The 16,552-nt window shown below is 38.8% G+C and overlaps 1 protein-coding gene across 1 annotated transcript in view; it reads left to right on the top strand.

Moving 5' to 3' along the window:
- The window catches only part of LOC135221165 (anillin-like), a 286,604-nt gene that overhangs the window by 72,282 nt on the left and 197,770 nt on the right, over positions 1-16,552 (top strand). Inside the window, exon 8 of the mRNA XM_064258989.1 lies at positions 9,588-9,737. Coding sequence (XP_064115059.1) covers positions 9,588-9,737 — 150 coding nt within the window. The remainder of the gene's footprint in view (positions 1-9,587; positions 9,738-16,552) is intronic.

The following is a 16,552-nucleotide window of genomic DNA, read 5'->3' as shown; positions in this document are numbered from 1 at the left end:
TAAAATCAATTTTCACCCCTTTGCCGAAACACTACTGAGAAGATAAATCACACCCATCCACAAAAGGGATTTGACAAATGGAAAAATCTATTTCTGGGGGAAGACCTGTGTTGCCGGTGAAATGTCCCTGTAGCACTCATTTCTAGGTATAAATAATTGCTAAATATACCAGAGAAAAGCGGAAAAAATCACAGCATGCTAGTTTTCAAGATTAAAAGTTCATTTTTGGCTCCCTTTTTTTGTCATTGCCTGAAGTTTAGTATGCAATCATCAGAAATGAAAAAAATATTATCATATATAAATATTGGGATACATGACCGCAAAATTTTTTTTTTCATATAATTGTATACAAATCGCGCTGTGAGCAAAACGCTTAAAGCTAACGAGTTAATTTTTTTCCTGTTGTATTGTGCACTGAATTGCGATCATTTTGGTATATACATATTGTAAAACGATCAAGGCAACACAGAGAAAATATTATCACAAAAAGATGCATGAATTCATAACACGCTGACATAAAAAGAAGCTGTTTTCAAAAATTCACCTAAATCGAAATATGTGCTAGAGACTTCCTGTTTGTTGCAATGAAGGTAATTGATTGAATATTACTAGACTGTAAGCAGTGTAGCTTACAATTGCAGTTTTCTACCATTTCGGTCGAGTTAAAGTTGATCGAAGGACGAATTTTGTCTATTTATCGTTATTTTTATGAAAATATTTCAAAACTGATAAAAGCTACAACCATGGGTTGTTTAATGTTGCATTCTACATAAAATTGCGCACATTTTCATATATAAAACTTTTATGTAACGGCTAATTTAAAAATGGTGCAAACATTATGACAATCGGACGAAAAAATTTTGATTTTTTCGGAAGAGTTAGCGTGTGGACTTAAGGAAAAAGTTTAATTCATAAATTCACCATAAATCAAAATATTGTGTTAGAGATTTCCAATTTGTTGCAAAATAATGGTAAATGATTGAATATTACTATAATGTAATAGTTTTTAGCTTACAATTGCGTTTTTGACCATTTCGGTCGAGTCAAAGTTGACTGAAGGTTGAAATTTTGCCACTTATAGTTATTTATATGAAAATATTTAAAAACTGATAAAAGCTACAACCATGGGTTGTTATTGTTGTATTCTTCATGAAATTTGCGCACATTTTCATATATAAAACTTAGTATGCTAATTTTATACATTCCAGCTTCCCTGGCAGAATATACTTAGCTATAGACTCCGTCGTCCCCGACAGAAATTCGAATTTCGCGGCACACAGCTTACAGGTAGGTCAGGTGATCTACCGCCACTGCCGCTGGGTGGCAGAACTAGGAACCATCCCATTTTCTAAGACAGATTTGCTCTGTTGCGGGTAGCCATATGTTTTCATCGCCGTTGATCTTCTGGGCTGTCTTTTGCAGGGAAGTACTGGGTCTTCGGTTCGGCATACGCTTTTATTAACTTTTTAATGAATTTTCGCTTCGAAATTTCCGAAGAAAAAATATAATTGAAACTACCGAAAAAATTATGGTAGACACTCACATAGTTTTGCAATTAAGGGAATTATTAATATTTATTCATTATTACATGTAATAAGGTTACAATTTTATTGAGGAAAACTCTAATTTCCTACTTTAGGAAGTCAGAAAAGCATATAACTAGATACGCTTACTTTATAAGCTTTAATAGCGTTTGTGCTAACGAGCAGTTAGAGTATTAGCAGTACTAGTAGTGGTTGCATCCTCATCACCTTCTTACTCCACAGAACTACAAATTTATATATGCAAATTTGAAGATAATGGATGTAGCTCAAAAGCGAGCTCTAAAAAGGTAAGAAGTGAATATAGTGTTCCCCATTGAAGTGGAGGGTGCGTCTGATCGGCTCTGTCTCGCTCCCAGACCTAGACCTCTTCCAAGCTCCCAGGCCCAGAGGAGAAGGAATGTCGACAGTCGTACGGAGGTTACAGAGAATCCCCACCGATCAGGCGTCCCCTCGGCAGACTCTCTAGAACTTCCCAGACTGCCAAGTTCGCCATTGGAAAGGCGTCCTAAAATAGTGGAGGGTGCGTTCGATCGGCTCTGTCTCGTCCCAGACCTAGACCTCTTCCAAGCTCTCCAGGCCCATAGGAGAAGGAATGTCACAGTTGTACGGAGGTTACGGAGACTCCCCACGGTCAGCCGTTCCCCCCTCGGCAGAATCTGTAGCGTCCCAGACTGCCAAGGATCGCATTGGAAGGGCATCCTAAAAGAGTGCTATTCGTCTCTTGAAGAAGTGGATGGAATTCTGACGAACTGTCGCGTCCGACAAGAGGAGTTGGAAAGCTCCGACGTTGGACTCGAGCCCGGAACGTTTCCCGGACGATTCTCCCTACGAGAGGAAAAGAGACCAAGAGGACAATATCTCGATCTCACCTACGCTTTCCAGAGCGCATTCTCCTATTCATGGCAAAGAAAAGGAAGAAACCGCAACGGACTTCCTACTTAAAATGCAGGAACAAATTTCCTCTTTAGTAGGAGTATTGAGAAAAGACCTTCCGAGGAGAAAGGACGATTTTCTTCCTGTTAGAGATCTCGTCCTACGGGCGTTCCGGACTCAGAGTTGTCTCCTCTACTCCTCGTACGAGTACAGAGAGGAATAAAGAAAAAAGGACGAAAACTCATAGGATTGAGACGCAACATACGGACAATGACGAAGAGTGTCTAACTCGGACAGGAAAAGTGTTCTAAACGCCATTCGCCAGACGCGGACAGCCCGGACAAGCGGATATGTCCTATGTCGGACAATTATGTCCAAGGGACTCGTGCCGATTGCGGACAACCTTGACAAGGCGGACAGCCTGGATTGGACAAAACGTCGTGCGCAGGCAACTCCGTCCTGGGCGACAGGCGCCAGAAGCGGACAAGACGGACAGGCAGAAGTGTCGTACTGGAATGACCACCAGCCAAGCGCCAAGTTCCATAAGTGGACAGCTCGGACAGACGACACAGTCCGAGACGGACAGATACGTCCAAGCGCATTGAACAAACCAGACTTTCGGCAACGGTTAAGCACCAAGATCTTCCTCAAAAGAATCATACGGAGAAATCAACCAGGAAAAGCGTCTCTTTATGATTTGGACCAGGAGCGGATTTCTCTGGACAGAGACGAAAGGTGCCGCACAGGCGGCCGTCGTCCTGTTCACGATATGTCCGTTTCTGGTGGAAATCTGCCGCAAGCACAGCTGTCTCCTGAGAAGAATGCAATATGTCGCCACAGGCGGCTGTCATTCTTGTCAGGAGGACTTAGATAATGATGGAGTTTTTTCTCAGGATCGTTTGCAAATTAAACAAGATTCGTACGAGCTCTCATTCATTGATTAGAGGCTCTTCCAAATAACAGAGGCATAGAATACGGCCTTATATCCAAGAGAATAAAAATTGAGGGATTCTCTTCGATCCTAGAGTTTTCATTGCGATCTCTTTCGACTAATACTAATTCGTGTTTATTGACGAAAAGAACGAAGATTTCTTTTTCTCTCTGAATCGGAGAGAAAGAATGTAGTAGCAAGACTTGCTGTATACGACTACTGAATGACAAGTCATATACCCATACAGAGTTGCCTTTGTGGTTCACTACGGAATTATCTATATCCTTGCAGGTTTTTTCCTGGTAAGGACTTCGCTTAAAAGGTTTGTTACGACAATACCTACTCAGCTTCGGTATTTAACAAAGGTTGTTTGGCTTAAATTTGCATTATTAAGAGCTTCCTTAGGCTCGAGAATAATTTTATTATATTCCTTCATTTAATGAAGTAACTGGCAACTCATGATGAATGCAGTCAGGCAGCGAGCGAGACTGCCGGGCTGTCATTCTAAGGCTGATACAGTACCATCCGGTTCTCGGTCATGAGTGGTAGTCACATCTCTCTCTCCAATGGGATCGAAATGGTTAATTGATATCCCCCTACAATCATGGACTTAGTCTCGAATGGAGGAGATAGTTAAACTAACACAAATAAAATATTGTCTGCCTTTTGCTAAGAAGCTTTCAATAAGTAAGATATTATAACCTTTCAATGCTGTTTACCGTAGGTAACATTATTAGAGGATTCTAATGCAGTAGAACATTATATTATATAATGCTCTCATGCTTTCGAAAGCATGGGCTTATTAGAATACATGCTTAGTGAGAAGATGGATGTAGTAGAGAATTCACTTTAAGACTACGGTATGGTCAAGTCTTTCGAGAAACGCACACAACCTTTTTAGAATCGGATATTGCGCAAGAGAAGATGGATGAGTGGGGATGGTAACATTCTCTTCGTAACAGAAATGGTTTCCTGAATGGACTATACTTCGTTAGAAGAATATTTTTTTCCTACTAAGAACGGAATTGAACATGTGAAAGGAGGTCGGGCGGGTACCATAAAGGCACAGATGTTCTGACACATAACATAAAGAGAATTAGAAGAAAGCGCCAGCCTGGCGCAAAGCGCTAGAAGCGCCAACCTGGCGCAATGCGCCAGAAGCGCCAGCCTGGCGCAATGGGCCAAGAGCACCATCCAAGATATTTTCTCGTTTTAGCGAGTTATTAACCTAAGAATCCAGTAGCCTCTCGGACAGCAGGCTCGGTAACGGCAAGAATCGTTCCTGATTTCGTTACCCTTTTTATCACTTAGGCCAATTCCACGACTCTCTCATATCGCAAAGAGCATCGAGAATCTCTTTTTTCGCTCCTGTTCGCGTTAAAAAAGAGAACCTATTTGGAAAACAGATAGGGAACGTAACGATCCTTAAGAGGTTTCGATGCAAGATTTTGCATGTCCGTGAGAACCTTCTCGATCGACGATAACTGTTAACGATGTCTAACATTTATTGGAAAGAGTTGTGAGAACCTGCGGAAAGTCTCTTCATAGATCTCTTTAGCAAGGAGGTAAGAAACGAAACAGGACTTCTTATAGAAATGCTTCCTTTTCCTCGAAGCCAAGAGAGGATTAGATATACGCCATCTTTATTTTATAGAAAGGGGAATATACTTTTAGTCTTTTGTTTGTTTGTTTGTTTTTTTTTTGTTTTTTTTTTTTTTTTTTTTTTTTTTCCCCTAAATATAAATATAAATTCTTTACAGAATTTAAGATAAAGGGCGTCAAAGAAAGAGAGGATAATACTTTATGCCTCATTTTGGCCTCAGAGAGGTGGATTCACAGAGGTCAGTTCCCTTCTCACAGCATGTTTTTGGAAGTCTTTTCCAAGAGAGTCTGGATATTCTATCAGCATCTATTATTAAATGGACCTTAACAACCTCTCCACTCTGAGTCTGTCTGCATGCAGACTGACCAGAAGTGGACATAAATGAGAGGATTTTTCAAGGTAGATGACAATAGTCATGGCTAGACATAGAATTGCTGCAGATCGTGCTAGAGGGAATTAGGAAACTGTCCTCTTTCCGATACCTCTGTGAACCACATAGCGGTTTTTTCTTCCCTTTCAGAGGGAAGAATCACCTTTGTATATATCTGCTATCAAAGAACGCAGTAAAAGAAAAGGCTATACTCTGTCTCTACAAAAGGGAATTGGAGATAGCAGAGGATTTAAGATCTTCGGGATCTTATACGATATATACCTCAATATGACAAGAGTAGGATATCATGTACTTCTAATGGGATCTTTTTTTTGTGGCCACAGATTCCATGTTCCGACAAGATGGAACTGCTCCTCATCAAACTTCTTTGAGAAATTTTTATGAGGGAATTCTTTGTTTCTCTGGGTCCTAAACGACCAAGAAGACAAGTGAATTTTTGAGCATTGGAATCTCGCATCAGATTCTATGGAGACTAGACAAGGGTTCTTGCCAGCATAGTATGTCAGGCAAAAGAACTGAAACCCCCTATTCCTGATTCAGTGTTTTCAGATAGAGGTTTCGTTGTACCAGGCAGAGTAATTACGTTTTCATCTACAGTAGACTGGAATTCAAACGTTTGCCTACAGAGTCTTTGGTATGCGATGACGGCTCGAAATGCTTCCCAGATGGTGTTCAGAGGGGATACAATAAAGAGCTAGAAATTAGGAGTACTCCCAATTTCAGCTCGGAGTCTCCTTCGACTTCCAGGCTTCTTCCCTTCCTTCGGGCAAGGATAGGGAAGATTCTGCAACGAGACACCCCTTCAACATGTAAGAAGAGATCTCGTGAGCATGGAAGTATTCAAGAAGGACCCTCCTCGGAGGAAGACTCTTATCTCTCGTACGGTTAGATATCCTATCGTCTACTGGATGTAGCTGATTACAATCACCTCCCCTTACCGGAGAGACCAAAAGCTCAAAGTGAAAGAATTTCTTCCACCCTTCTCCAGTCTCCTGATAAACGATTGTGGATGTTCAGGACTTTCGGTCAATGTAGCGCCAATCAGGCGCCAAAATACCAGAACAGGCGTAAAGACGCCAGAGGAAGACCGTCCAAATAAACACTGTCATTGTCTGATGAGGAGAAGGAGTGTGCCTCCAGCCTGGCACAGATGCGCTAGAGGCAAATAAATCGGAAAAAAAGTGTCCGATGTGGGCATCGCCAGTTTCCTCGAGACTTAACAAGCTCGAAGCTCCAGCAGTGGGGAGAAGTCAGCCAGGCGCCAGGCGCCAGGCTCCATGGCCGGCGCAAGGCGCTAGCCAGGAGCGAGGCGCCAGCAAGCAACATGTGCCAGCCAGGCTCTAGGCTTCATCCAGAAGATCAATTTCAAAGAAAGCCCTGGTCTTCTTTGGAACAGGGTGATCTCTAAAGCACTTCTTAAGTAACTTGATGATTCCTTCAAATAGCTGAGAATTAAAACCGCTTGAAATGCGAGCTTTTTAACAATTCTTGTTCTTTCCATAACAATATGTCGTGAGGACATATTAGCTGTAATTTACGGGAGATGCAACTCTGTGTTGTCTTCTCTTTGCACGGAGGAGGTCAAGTTGACCTATGAGAGATCCTTCTCTCTTGGTTACGTGTCTACGGATATGTTGCTGGGATAGGGAGCCGACACTGATCCTCAACTAGTGGAGTTAAAAAAATTTTATTTGAACATAAGTATACTAGTTTTCTTTGGGTTATTTGAAATGAGTTTGGGGATAGCTCTTTTCAAATTAAGCACAAAAACCCTCGTGTTTAGGATCAGGTGATCGGGATCGGTGTTGTTGGTTGCTCCTTAATTATGCAGTAGGCATAGGTGGTGTTTTGTCATGTAAGTGGATAGGACCCCTTTGACAAATAACCATTAGATTCTGTCAAGTAAGTGGATAAGACCCCATTGACAGATCTACAAGAATCTTAGCCATAGGTCACATCCTCGCTGAGGCTCTTGAGACGAAGCAGACATCTAGCAATAGCTAGGAGGTCAACCCTTCGTCTAAACACATAGGAAACCAAGGTTTTATTTATTTATTACTACAAACGTATGTTGTTCCCTGTCTATTCAGTAATTAGCTGTCTCTTACCCTCCGTCAAAGGTGCCAATCAGCTAAGTATATATCTGCCAGGGAAGTTGAATGTATAAAAATGATATTGTCATGATACAATAAAGTTTTATACATACTTACCTGGCAGATATAGTACTATTAAATGGCCCACCCAGCCTCCCCTCAGGAGACAGGTGGAAGAGCAAATCTGTCTTAGAAAATGGGATGGTTCCTAGTTCTGCCACCCAGCGGCAGTGGCGGTAGATCACCTGACCTACCTGTAGCGTGTGCCGCGAAATTCGAATTTTCTGTCGGGGACGACGGAGTCTATAGCTAAGTATATATCTGCCAGGTAAGTATGTATAAAAAGCTTTATTGTATCATTACAAGATCATTTTAAAATGGTGCAAACATTACGACAATCTGAGGAACGAAAAAATTTCAGATTTTTTCGGAAGAGTTACCGCACGGCCCACGTAAGGATTTTTTTTTTCTCTCCCTTCCATAAATTCAACATAAATCGAAATATTGTGCTATAGACTTCCAATTTGTTGCAAAATAAAGATAAATGATTGAATATTACTAGAATGTAAGAGTTTTTAGCTTACAATTGCGATTTTTGACCATTTTTTTGGTCGAGTCAAAGTTGACCGAGAGGTTGAAATTTTGGCACTTATCATTATTTATATAAAAATATTTTCAAACTGATGAACGCTACAACCATGGGTAGTATTTTTGTGGTATTCTACATGAAAATTTGCACACATTTCCATATATCCAAACTATGTAACTGGCTAATTTAAAATGGTGCAAACATTTACGAAAATCGGATGAAAAAATTCTGATTTTTTTGGAAGTTACCGCACGGACATAGAAAACAAGTTTTTTTTCATTAATTCACCATAAATAGAAATATTGTGTTAGAGACTTCCAATTTGTTGCAAAATGAAGGTAAATGCTTGAATATTACTAGAATATAAGAGTTTAGCTTACAATTGCGTTTTTCGACCATTTTGGTAGAGTCAAAGTTGATCGAAGGTTGAAATTTGGCACTTATAACTTATTTTATATGAAAATACTTTAAAAACTGATAAAAGCTACAACCATGAGTTGTTTATTGCTGTATTCTACATGAAATTCCGCACATCTTCTATGTAATACTCCATGTAACGGCTAATATAAAATGTGCAAAAATTATATCAAAGTTACGAAATAATATCTGTGATGTGTCGCTGATGCTTTTTAGTGTGAGGAGAAAAGAAACGAATTCACGCTTGGGCGCCTGGCTAACGATTGTAAACAAAACAACGCCTTGATCCGTGAGCTCCCAGCATCCCCCAAGGCGCGTGATTCAAAAGTTTTCGCCTAGTAGGCTTATAAACTATTTTTCCACGAATTAATTATATCGACGTATATACGTCCACACCCAACGGACAAGTTATATCGACGTTTGATACGTCCAATCGGCGTTTAAAGGTTAAATAACACCTTGTCCCATGTCAATAGAGGATCTAGAGATTCATTTCACTAACTAGAAGCAAGAAAATTGCTCTGATTTGAGTTCAATACAGCAAAATAAACACACCTTGCCATCGCCCTCAGCTGATTTCCAAACTTAAAACATTGTTTTGCTGTTTGCATTTTTATAATACAATGTTAATATGAAAATACATACAATATCATTGGATGCAGTGAAGTAAAGCATAAACTTTTGTTGGCCAGAAAACAAAACCATAAAAAAATGGAAAGAAAATAAAGTTTTCCTGAGGTTTGAACAAATTATTTGTTTCGACATTTTAAATGGGGAAAAGTGATTCAGGTTACGAATTTTTCAAGTCAGTAACAGTGTCCTTGAACAAATTAAGTTCGTGAACCGAGGTACCACTGTATATTAAATTGTTTCAGTATGTTAATTTAATGTATATTTTTTTTTGAAACTATCCAGTTAAGCAGTGAAATGTTAAAATAGACAGTTATAACGCGTTTAGTTTATGGGGTACCACGGGGTAATTGGCAGTTATAAGCATTTTTAGAGGGCTATATGCATTTTCCGCAGCAGGTTCCGGAGCCTATTACCGTGTAAAATGGTGGGTGAGCACTGTATATAGAAGATTTTTTATGTATTGAAAGAAGTGTTAATGATTTTTTCTGATGGTATTTTTGAAACATATTTCAGAACCTGCAGGTAGATAATGCATATAATGGAGATATGACAAGCAAGACTTCTGTTGCTCATTCACATCCTGTAGCTAAACCAACCAAGAAAATTGCAGTAGAGCCATCACCATCCCCAGCATATCCCAGAGGTTGCAGCATTTTCAGAGGGGTAAGCACACTTCATTCACACTTCATTCCCTATTTCTAGACTTGTTACTTTTTAGTATGTTAGTTTCTTGAAAGCATAATTTTTAGTATGTTAGTTTCTTTAAAAAAAAATGCTCTGTTCTTTTGAACTTGTTTTTAAGTGTTTCCCCTTCCTTGTTATATGAGTTTGTCATAGTATTTTGGTATCTTCCACCATTTATTGATATGTAATGCTTACCTACTGCTTGTGCCATTTACTTTTATGTCAGTATAAGTAAATGCAGTATCCCTGACCCATAATTCTCCTGCTTGTTTTCTTGAGAAAACATGTACAGCATGTCAGAATAGAATTAAAATATAGAATTTAGGCCAAAGGTCAAGTGTTAGGACCTATGAGGTCATTCATTGATGAGAGGGAAATTGACAGTAAGAAGGTATAACATGAGGAAAACCTCGCAGTTGAACTAGGAAACAATTTTTAGAGAGGATGAAAATTATGTGGAAGAAAGAGTATATGAACAGAGGTACAGTAGAAGAAATGAGAGAGGTTGCAGCTAGAGGCTGAAGAGATGCTGCAAAGACGGTTTGCGATTTTGGTAGCCTGACGGTATCCAAAAAATGTTGCTAACCGAAATTCAAAAGTCTAAGGGCGTCACCAAAACTGCCTTACAGTGCCCTAGACTTGTTAACGATGCCGTAAACAGTTGTCTCTGCCAGATAATTTACCCTAATATGTGCTAACTCTCTAATGAAAATGGCTAATTTCATTTGCATGATCATTCAGAGGCAGTCCCCGGTTATCTGGGGGTTCTGTTCTCTTGTGATTTATGGTAACTGATAACCTGGTCAGTGATGCCTCTGTGAGGTATGTTATGGTGCCATAACTTTTATCACACCTAATGGAGCTGATATCCGGAACGTGGCACGTTATGGCGCCATTAATTGCCGATTTATGACACTAGCCAAGAGCCATAAAACCAGATTGCCATGAACCAAGTCTGCCTATATTGGGGACTGCCTGTAGTATCCCTGTATAGAGCATCTTTGGTCCTCTGTTGTATATATGAACAGTCTATGGGGAATTGGTTTCTCCAACAAGGAATGGTGACCTGGTAGAGGCTGCCACAGCTTGACCAAGGGAACTGTGCAGAAGTTCTGGTTGCCCCTGTGCAGCCTCGAGACATTGACTGACGAGGGATGAACCAACACCAGTATAGTATCAGTCCCATCCCAATATATATGTTGCTCTCCAGGATGGAACCAGGTTCAACTTGCTCCAGTTGATCTTCAGGCCCAGCTGTTAGCAAAAGCTGCGCAGATGATCAGGTTCCTTTGTGGTTCCACGTGGCTGGCCAGGACTAACCATTGCCAGATATTTCCACCACCTTATGTGGGACTAGATACCCAGGATGTCATTGGTGCCAAGATCAGAATGAAAACCTGTGGAGTGCTCACCAGGCTGAAACCATAAAGCATAAAACTGGGAAGTCATCCCTCCAGAAAAAAAGCACAGGTACATCTTGTCCTTGTTGGCTTTATCTCCTGCATGATTTTTACTGTGAACTGAGACTGTCTCTATTGCGTTTGGGACCAGATGCAGGGAACTATACGAATTACGGTAGAAGAGAGACTTTTAGCCTTGGAGGGCAACTTGTCTAGGAAAAGGATACTTCAAAACAAGCAGATAGAAGGGACCCTTTAGCCTTGGTAGGCAGCCTTTCGAAAAGGAGGTTATTCCAAATACAAGTCTTGTTCTCTAACCTTGGACTGTGTCATAGCCATTATATACTGTGGGCCTTCCATGGTCTTGGGTTTGAGTTCCTTTGCCTGAGGGTATAAGTTAGCATTTATCCTCTTTTTGTGTGTGTTGGTATACAGACAGTCCTCAGTTGAGGATGGGGGTTCCGTTACTGGCTAAGCACCGCTAACCAAAAATCACAGATAATTATTGCAAAGCTGAAATTGATAAATTGCATACCGTTCCCAGAAAATAAATGGTTAACAGTATTGTTAGCCCCAAGCACTGTAAAACCAGAATGTTGTTAACCAATGCTACCAATATGTGAGACTCCCTGTACTTTCCTGTTTTTTCAAAGAGGGTGTAGGAAACAAGGGTAATGAGAAAGCAAAATTTGCATGATGGATTATCAGGCAAGTCTACCTAATCATTTCCTTCTGAGCATTTTATAATTTCCAAATCCATCCCTGACTGTCCTCCCCCAGTTGTTGTGGTAAACCCGGCTAATTTCTTATTTGCCTTACAAGGTGTGCTGGCCCCACTTGTCAACCAGTTGCATCTGGTGCTTTTTGCAATGACATATGGTCAAGTTTATTAATACTTTCAACAATTTTTTTTGAATAATGTACACTTATTGTTGCTTATTGTTCTGTTGATTTTTGTTGTTAATGTTATGAGTTTATTAGTTTTGCTACTGATTTTGTTGTTAATTTTAATTAATTCTTGAGATATTGAGTTGAACTCTGTCTGTTACTAATTTCAGTAAGAAAATTGGAAGGTACTTTACTCAAATATTCAGGGCATAAGGACAAATTTTCCTGATCTCCAGAGTTGGATCCATAGCTATGATTTGTGTTTTTATCTGAGAGTCGCAAGCAATAACAATCAAAGGTGAGTTTTTACCCTAGGGTTTGATGGCTTCTGACTTTATTTATTGTCAATAACATCCCACATGCGCAAGTTATGGCTGTATAACACTTAAGTCTGTACTAACTATTTATCATTAGAAAAATTTGGAGTGTAGTTTGCCATGAAGTTGTTTTAAAATTTTCAGTAAGCTCTACAATGTTATGTATTTGCTGTTTACCTTAATCCTTACATATCAATGATTCTATATATGAATGTCACTTAGAAAAAATATTATTTGTGGAGACTGCAATGCAAAGCACAGCCACTGACTGCAATACAAAGCACAGCAAGTGGCTAACTTCAAACTCAACAGACCAACATGGCAGGTCTGCTTTTGAGTTCTGTTCAGCTAAATTGACAACCCCACACATTTTTCTGGTACTATTAGATTAGACTTCATATTTCAAATGTCCCCAGCTATTGTCAAGTCCAAGGTCTAAATATATAGCACTTCTGATCATTATGAGGAACATATCTCTTAATCATTATATTCCTAATGCACCATTGGAAAAAAACGGTCATTGGCTGAAGTCTAGAGCCAATTGGGATCTCATTATTGAAGCTTGTCAGGTTCATAATATTTCAGATGCTAGAGTAGATCCTGATCTCAAGAAGTTAATGAAATGCTGATGGTTATTTCAATAAGGTATTCCTCAAAAGGTCATCAAATTAGGACGAATGCCCAGCCATAGTTTGATGATACGTGTAAATAAGCCTACTGTGACAAACAGACCAATTTCAACACATGGAGATGAAATCGTTTCAATTGAAAATTACACCATTTTTTGTTGTGTTGTGAATAGAACTTGCCATAACTGCTGAGAGAAATTACAATAATTCTTTGAGAGGAAACTTGAAGGAATTACTCAGCCCTATTTGTGGTGGACCAAATTATCATCAACAATCTTTGGGTCAACAGTGATAAAATACTGTAACCTGTTTTAGGTCATTTGTCTTTCCTTTACTAGAATAGTGTTCTCTGGTGGGGATGTCTGCTTCTGCCAGAGATTTCTCTCTTAGATAATGAGGTTCGTTGTGGTAGGTTTCTGTTAGTTGTGACTTGGACCATCGATGGATGGTCTCTTGTTGTCAGATCTTCGTAAGTTGTATTTTTTTTAGCAGAGCTCTTTCATATTCGTGATTGATCCCTGAACCCCTTTCCTGCCAAGCAACAACCAGAATTGCTGAACAGCAGCACCAATATGCAGTAAATGTGCCCTGCTGTGAACTTTTCAGTTCCAGAGGTCCTTTATTCCTAGGGTGACCAGCGTCCCCCTTTGTAAGGGACATTCCCAAAAATCACTACCTTCAGGGACGTACTAATTCCCCTTTTACAGAATTTGCCCATCCATGTACGCTATTTGCTTATGCAAATCCTATAGTTTGTTAATTGTTCAAAGAGATTAAGAAGTTAGATATTTTTCTCCAAACCTCTAAGGTTCTGGCAGCAGATAGTGGTTAACATAAAAAAAAAATCGTATTTACTATTCATATAATCATGCTTATTAGTTCCGTTTTTTATGTTATTTCAAAGCATATATTTTACTATTGAAGGTAACACTTGCGCTGAACAAACGCTGAGTGAATCATACTTTCATTTGTTCATGTGGTATATATATCTTAATAACTTTTCTTTTTTAAGGATAAATCTCATATGTGCAGACTCAGGATGAAAAAGATCAAGCAGCTGCAATTTCTCTCTCTCTCTCTCTCTCTCTCTCTCTCTCTCTCATACATACATACATCATACATAAAAACATACATAATAGATATATATATATATATATATTATATATATATAGATATTATATATATATATATATATATTATATATATATATATATATATATATATATATAATATATATATATATATATATATATAACATATATATATATATATTGTAGGATTATGCTTATGCATAGCATATACGTTCTTGTTAATTTACACGGGTGTCCCCGTTTTCACATCTCATATAAATGGTCACCCTATTTATTCCTCACACTGCTGGACTGTGGAGCAGCCTCCCAGACAATGTCAAGCAATTGGATCTTTGTAAGTTCAAGCAAAGATGTAATGCATTACGTACAACTCCATGTTTTTTTTATTACTTTTTATTTTTTGTGTTCATTAATCATTTTTTTTTTTCTTTTTTATAAGGTCTCTTTTTATATTTCCCTCTACCTTTTCTCCCCTTCTTCCTAATGAGCACTGATATACTTGAATTTCAAGTCAATTGCCCCTGTGGACTTCTTCCATATGAAAAAGGTTTCATCTGAATCGATAATACATAATGATAGCGAAAAATATCACCTTGGACATCATGAGATTGCCCGCAGTCTATACATCCAGCAGTTTACTGGTGGTGAGGAGCAATGCATTCCAAAGGCTATGAAATTGTTTTTCGTAAAAACTTAAACCGACTTATGGATATCCATGCCATTAAAACACTGATTGTTTCAAACTTTCTAAAATCCGGAAGTACTGTGCATTGCCGTGTGTTTCATTAAGTTTTTTTTCTCAAGAAATGAGGTTAAAGCTGCAATTAGCCACCAAACACCCACAAACTTGGTAACATATCAGTGATGCCAGTGTAGCTTATCCTCCACTATACCATTTCAGATAGTGGTTTGACTTAAGGTTAAATAGTTTTACCTATCCTGGTCAATACAAAGTTGTTTTAAGCAAACTAATATATTGTACGATATATAAATTTTTTGAAGTTATGTACTGGGAAGGGTTGGGGGATAGGTAAGGAGGATGGCTCTGGTTGTTATTTATTTTAAGTTAATTTTTATAATGCAGGTCGCTCTCCTTCTCCAAACCAAAGATGAAAGCTCTGTTGGGATGCAGCGTGACGCTTTGAAACTATCAAGGATAACTGGGAGAGAAAATGAAATTAACAGCAAGATACAAACGGAAAGACAAAAGGAAATGGATGTGCTCTTGAATAGGTTTAGGAGACCCAAAGCAAGGGACAATACTTCAGTATCAACGCAGCCTGCCCAATGTAGGTTTGGTATGAAAGTGTTGTTTTGTTCATGATTACCTTTATAGATAGGAATAAAAGTGAATTCAAATCTGTTAATCATGCTTTGTTTAGGAAAGGCTAACTGTAAGAGAGTTGGAGGTTAGGCAGGTTATTCGAAATTACCCTAGACAATAAAATGTACAGCACACTTCACATATGACTTTTCTATTTTTGTCCCTTTGTGTTAGTCTAAAAAAAGGAGGTCAGTGTAAACAGTGCTACCTTCAGCATTTATTATCATGAACTGTATTGAGTGTAGACTGATAGAATTATTCCATGGTATGAGACTTGGTGAAAAAGTGTCAAGTGTACTGATAATTGTATCAGATAAACTTCGATATGAGAGCAAGACTTGTCGCACAAAAGTTAAAAAGTTAAATGTCTTAATAACTTTGAAATTAATATGATCCTTGAGAGGGGAAAATTAAGTTGTGCCCTGCATGGCACATTGTAAATGGTACTAAAAGTCCTTTGGGCAGTTGCCCCTTTACCCTAGCTGCATTGTTTTTCTTATTTTTATCCTTCAATTGTTCGCTTTTGTGTCTCCCCAAATAGCGGTTTAACTTTAATATAATCCAACTTCAGTATTGACTCCTCAATTAAGTACAAGACATTAGGCAGAGCCCCATGAAGCCCCATGAAAGTGAAGCAGTATGATGCATTAAGTAATTTGTTTAACATATTTGTAATAAGGTATGTAAATAAAAGAAGAAAATCTTACTATAGGTTTGTAATGCAAAATGTTTCATTATTCACAAACTCAGGTCAACCAAACTATCCCCATTGAATCTGAAACCGAGTATGTAGAGAGTGATGAATCTTATGCAGAATCTACAGTATCTGAAGAGCATTAAGAGGCAGTGTTACAGACCTCCCAAACCACCTCGCCTTTATCTTGAAGGAGGTTCTTCTGGATATCTGGTTTGCCATCCCCCCCGCGTCAGGAACAGTTTTTCAGATTACTCTCCTGTTCTAAAGGTCCGATCTCCTGCTGCTAGATTAAATTCAACAGAAATTGATGGTAAATATATAATTTTTGTTTGTTATGTAGGAAAATTATATAAAAATTTTTTGTTTTTTACCCTTTAGCTGTTTGCAGTGTTGTGCAAGGTACAAAATTTATGCATGACAGATTTATGCTGCCCCATAGATTGGCTTG

The sequence above is a fragment of the Macrobrachium nipponense genome, chromosome 2 (assembly GCF_015104395.2).
Source record: "Macrobrachium nipponense isolate FS-2020 chromosome 2, ASM1510439v2, whole genome shotgun sequence".
Taxonomy (NCBI): domain Eukaryota; kingdom Metazoa; phylum Arthropoda; class Malacostraca; order Decapoda; family Palaemonidae; genus Macrobrachium; species Macrobrachium nipponense.
Note: the sequence above shows the minus strand (reverse complement) of the source record. Positions and strands in the feature narration are given on the sequence as shown.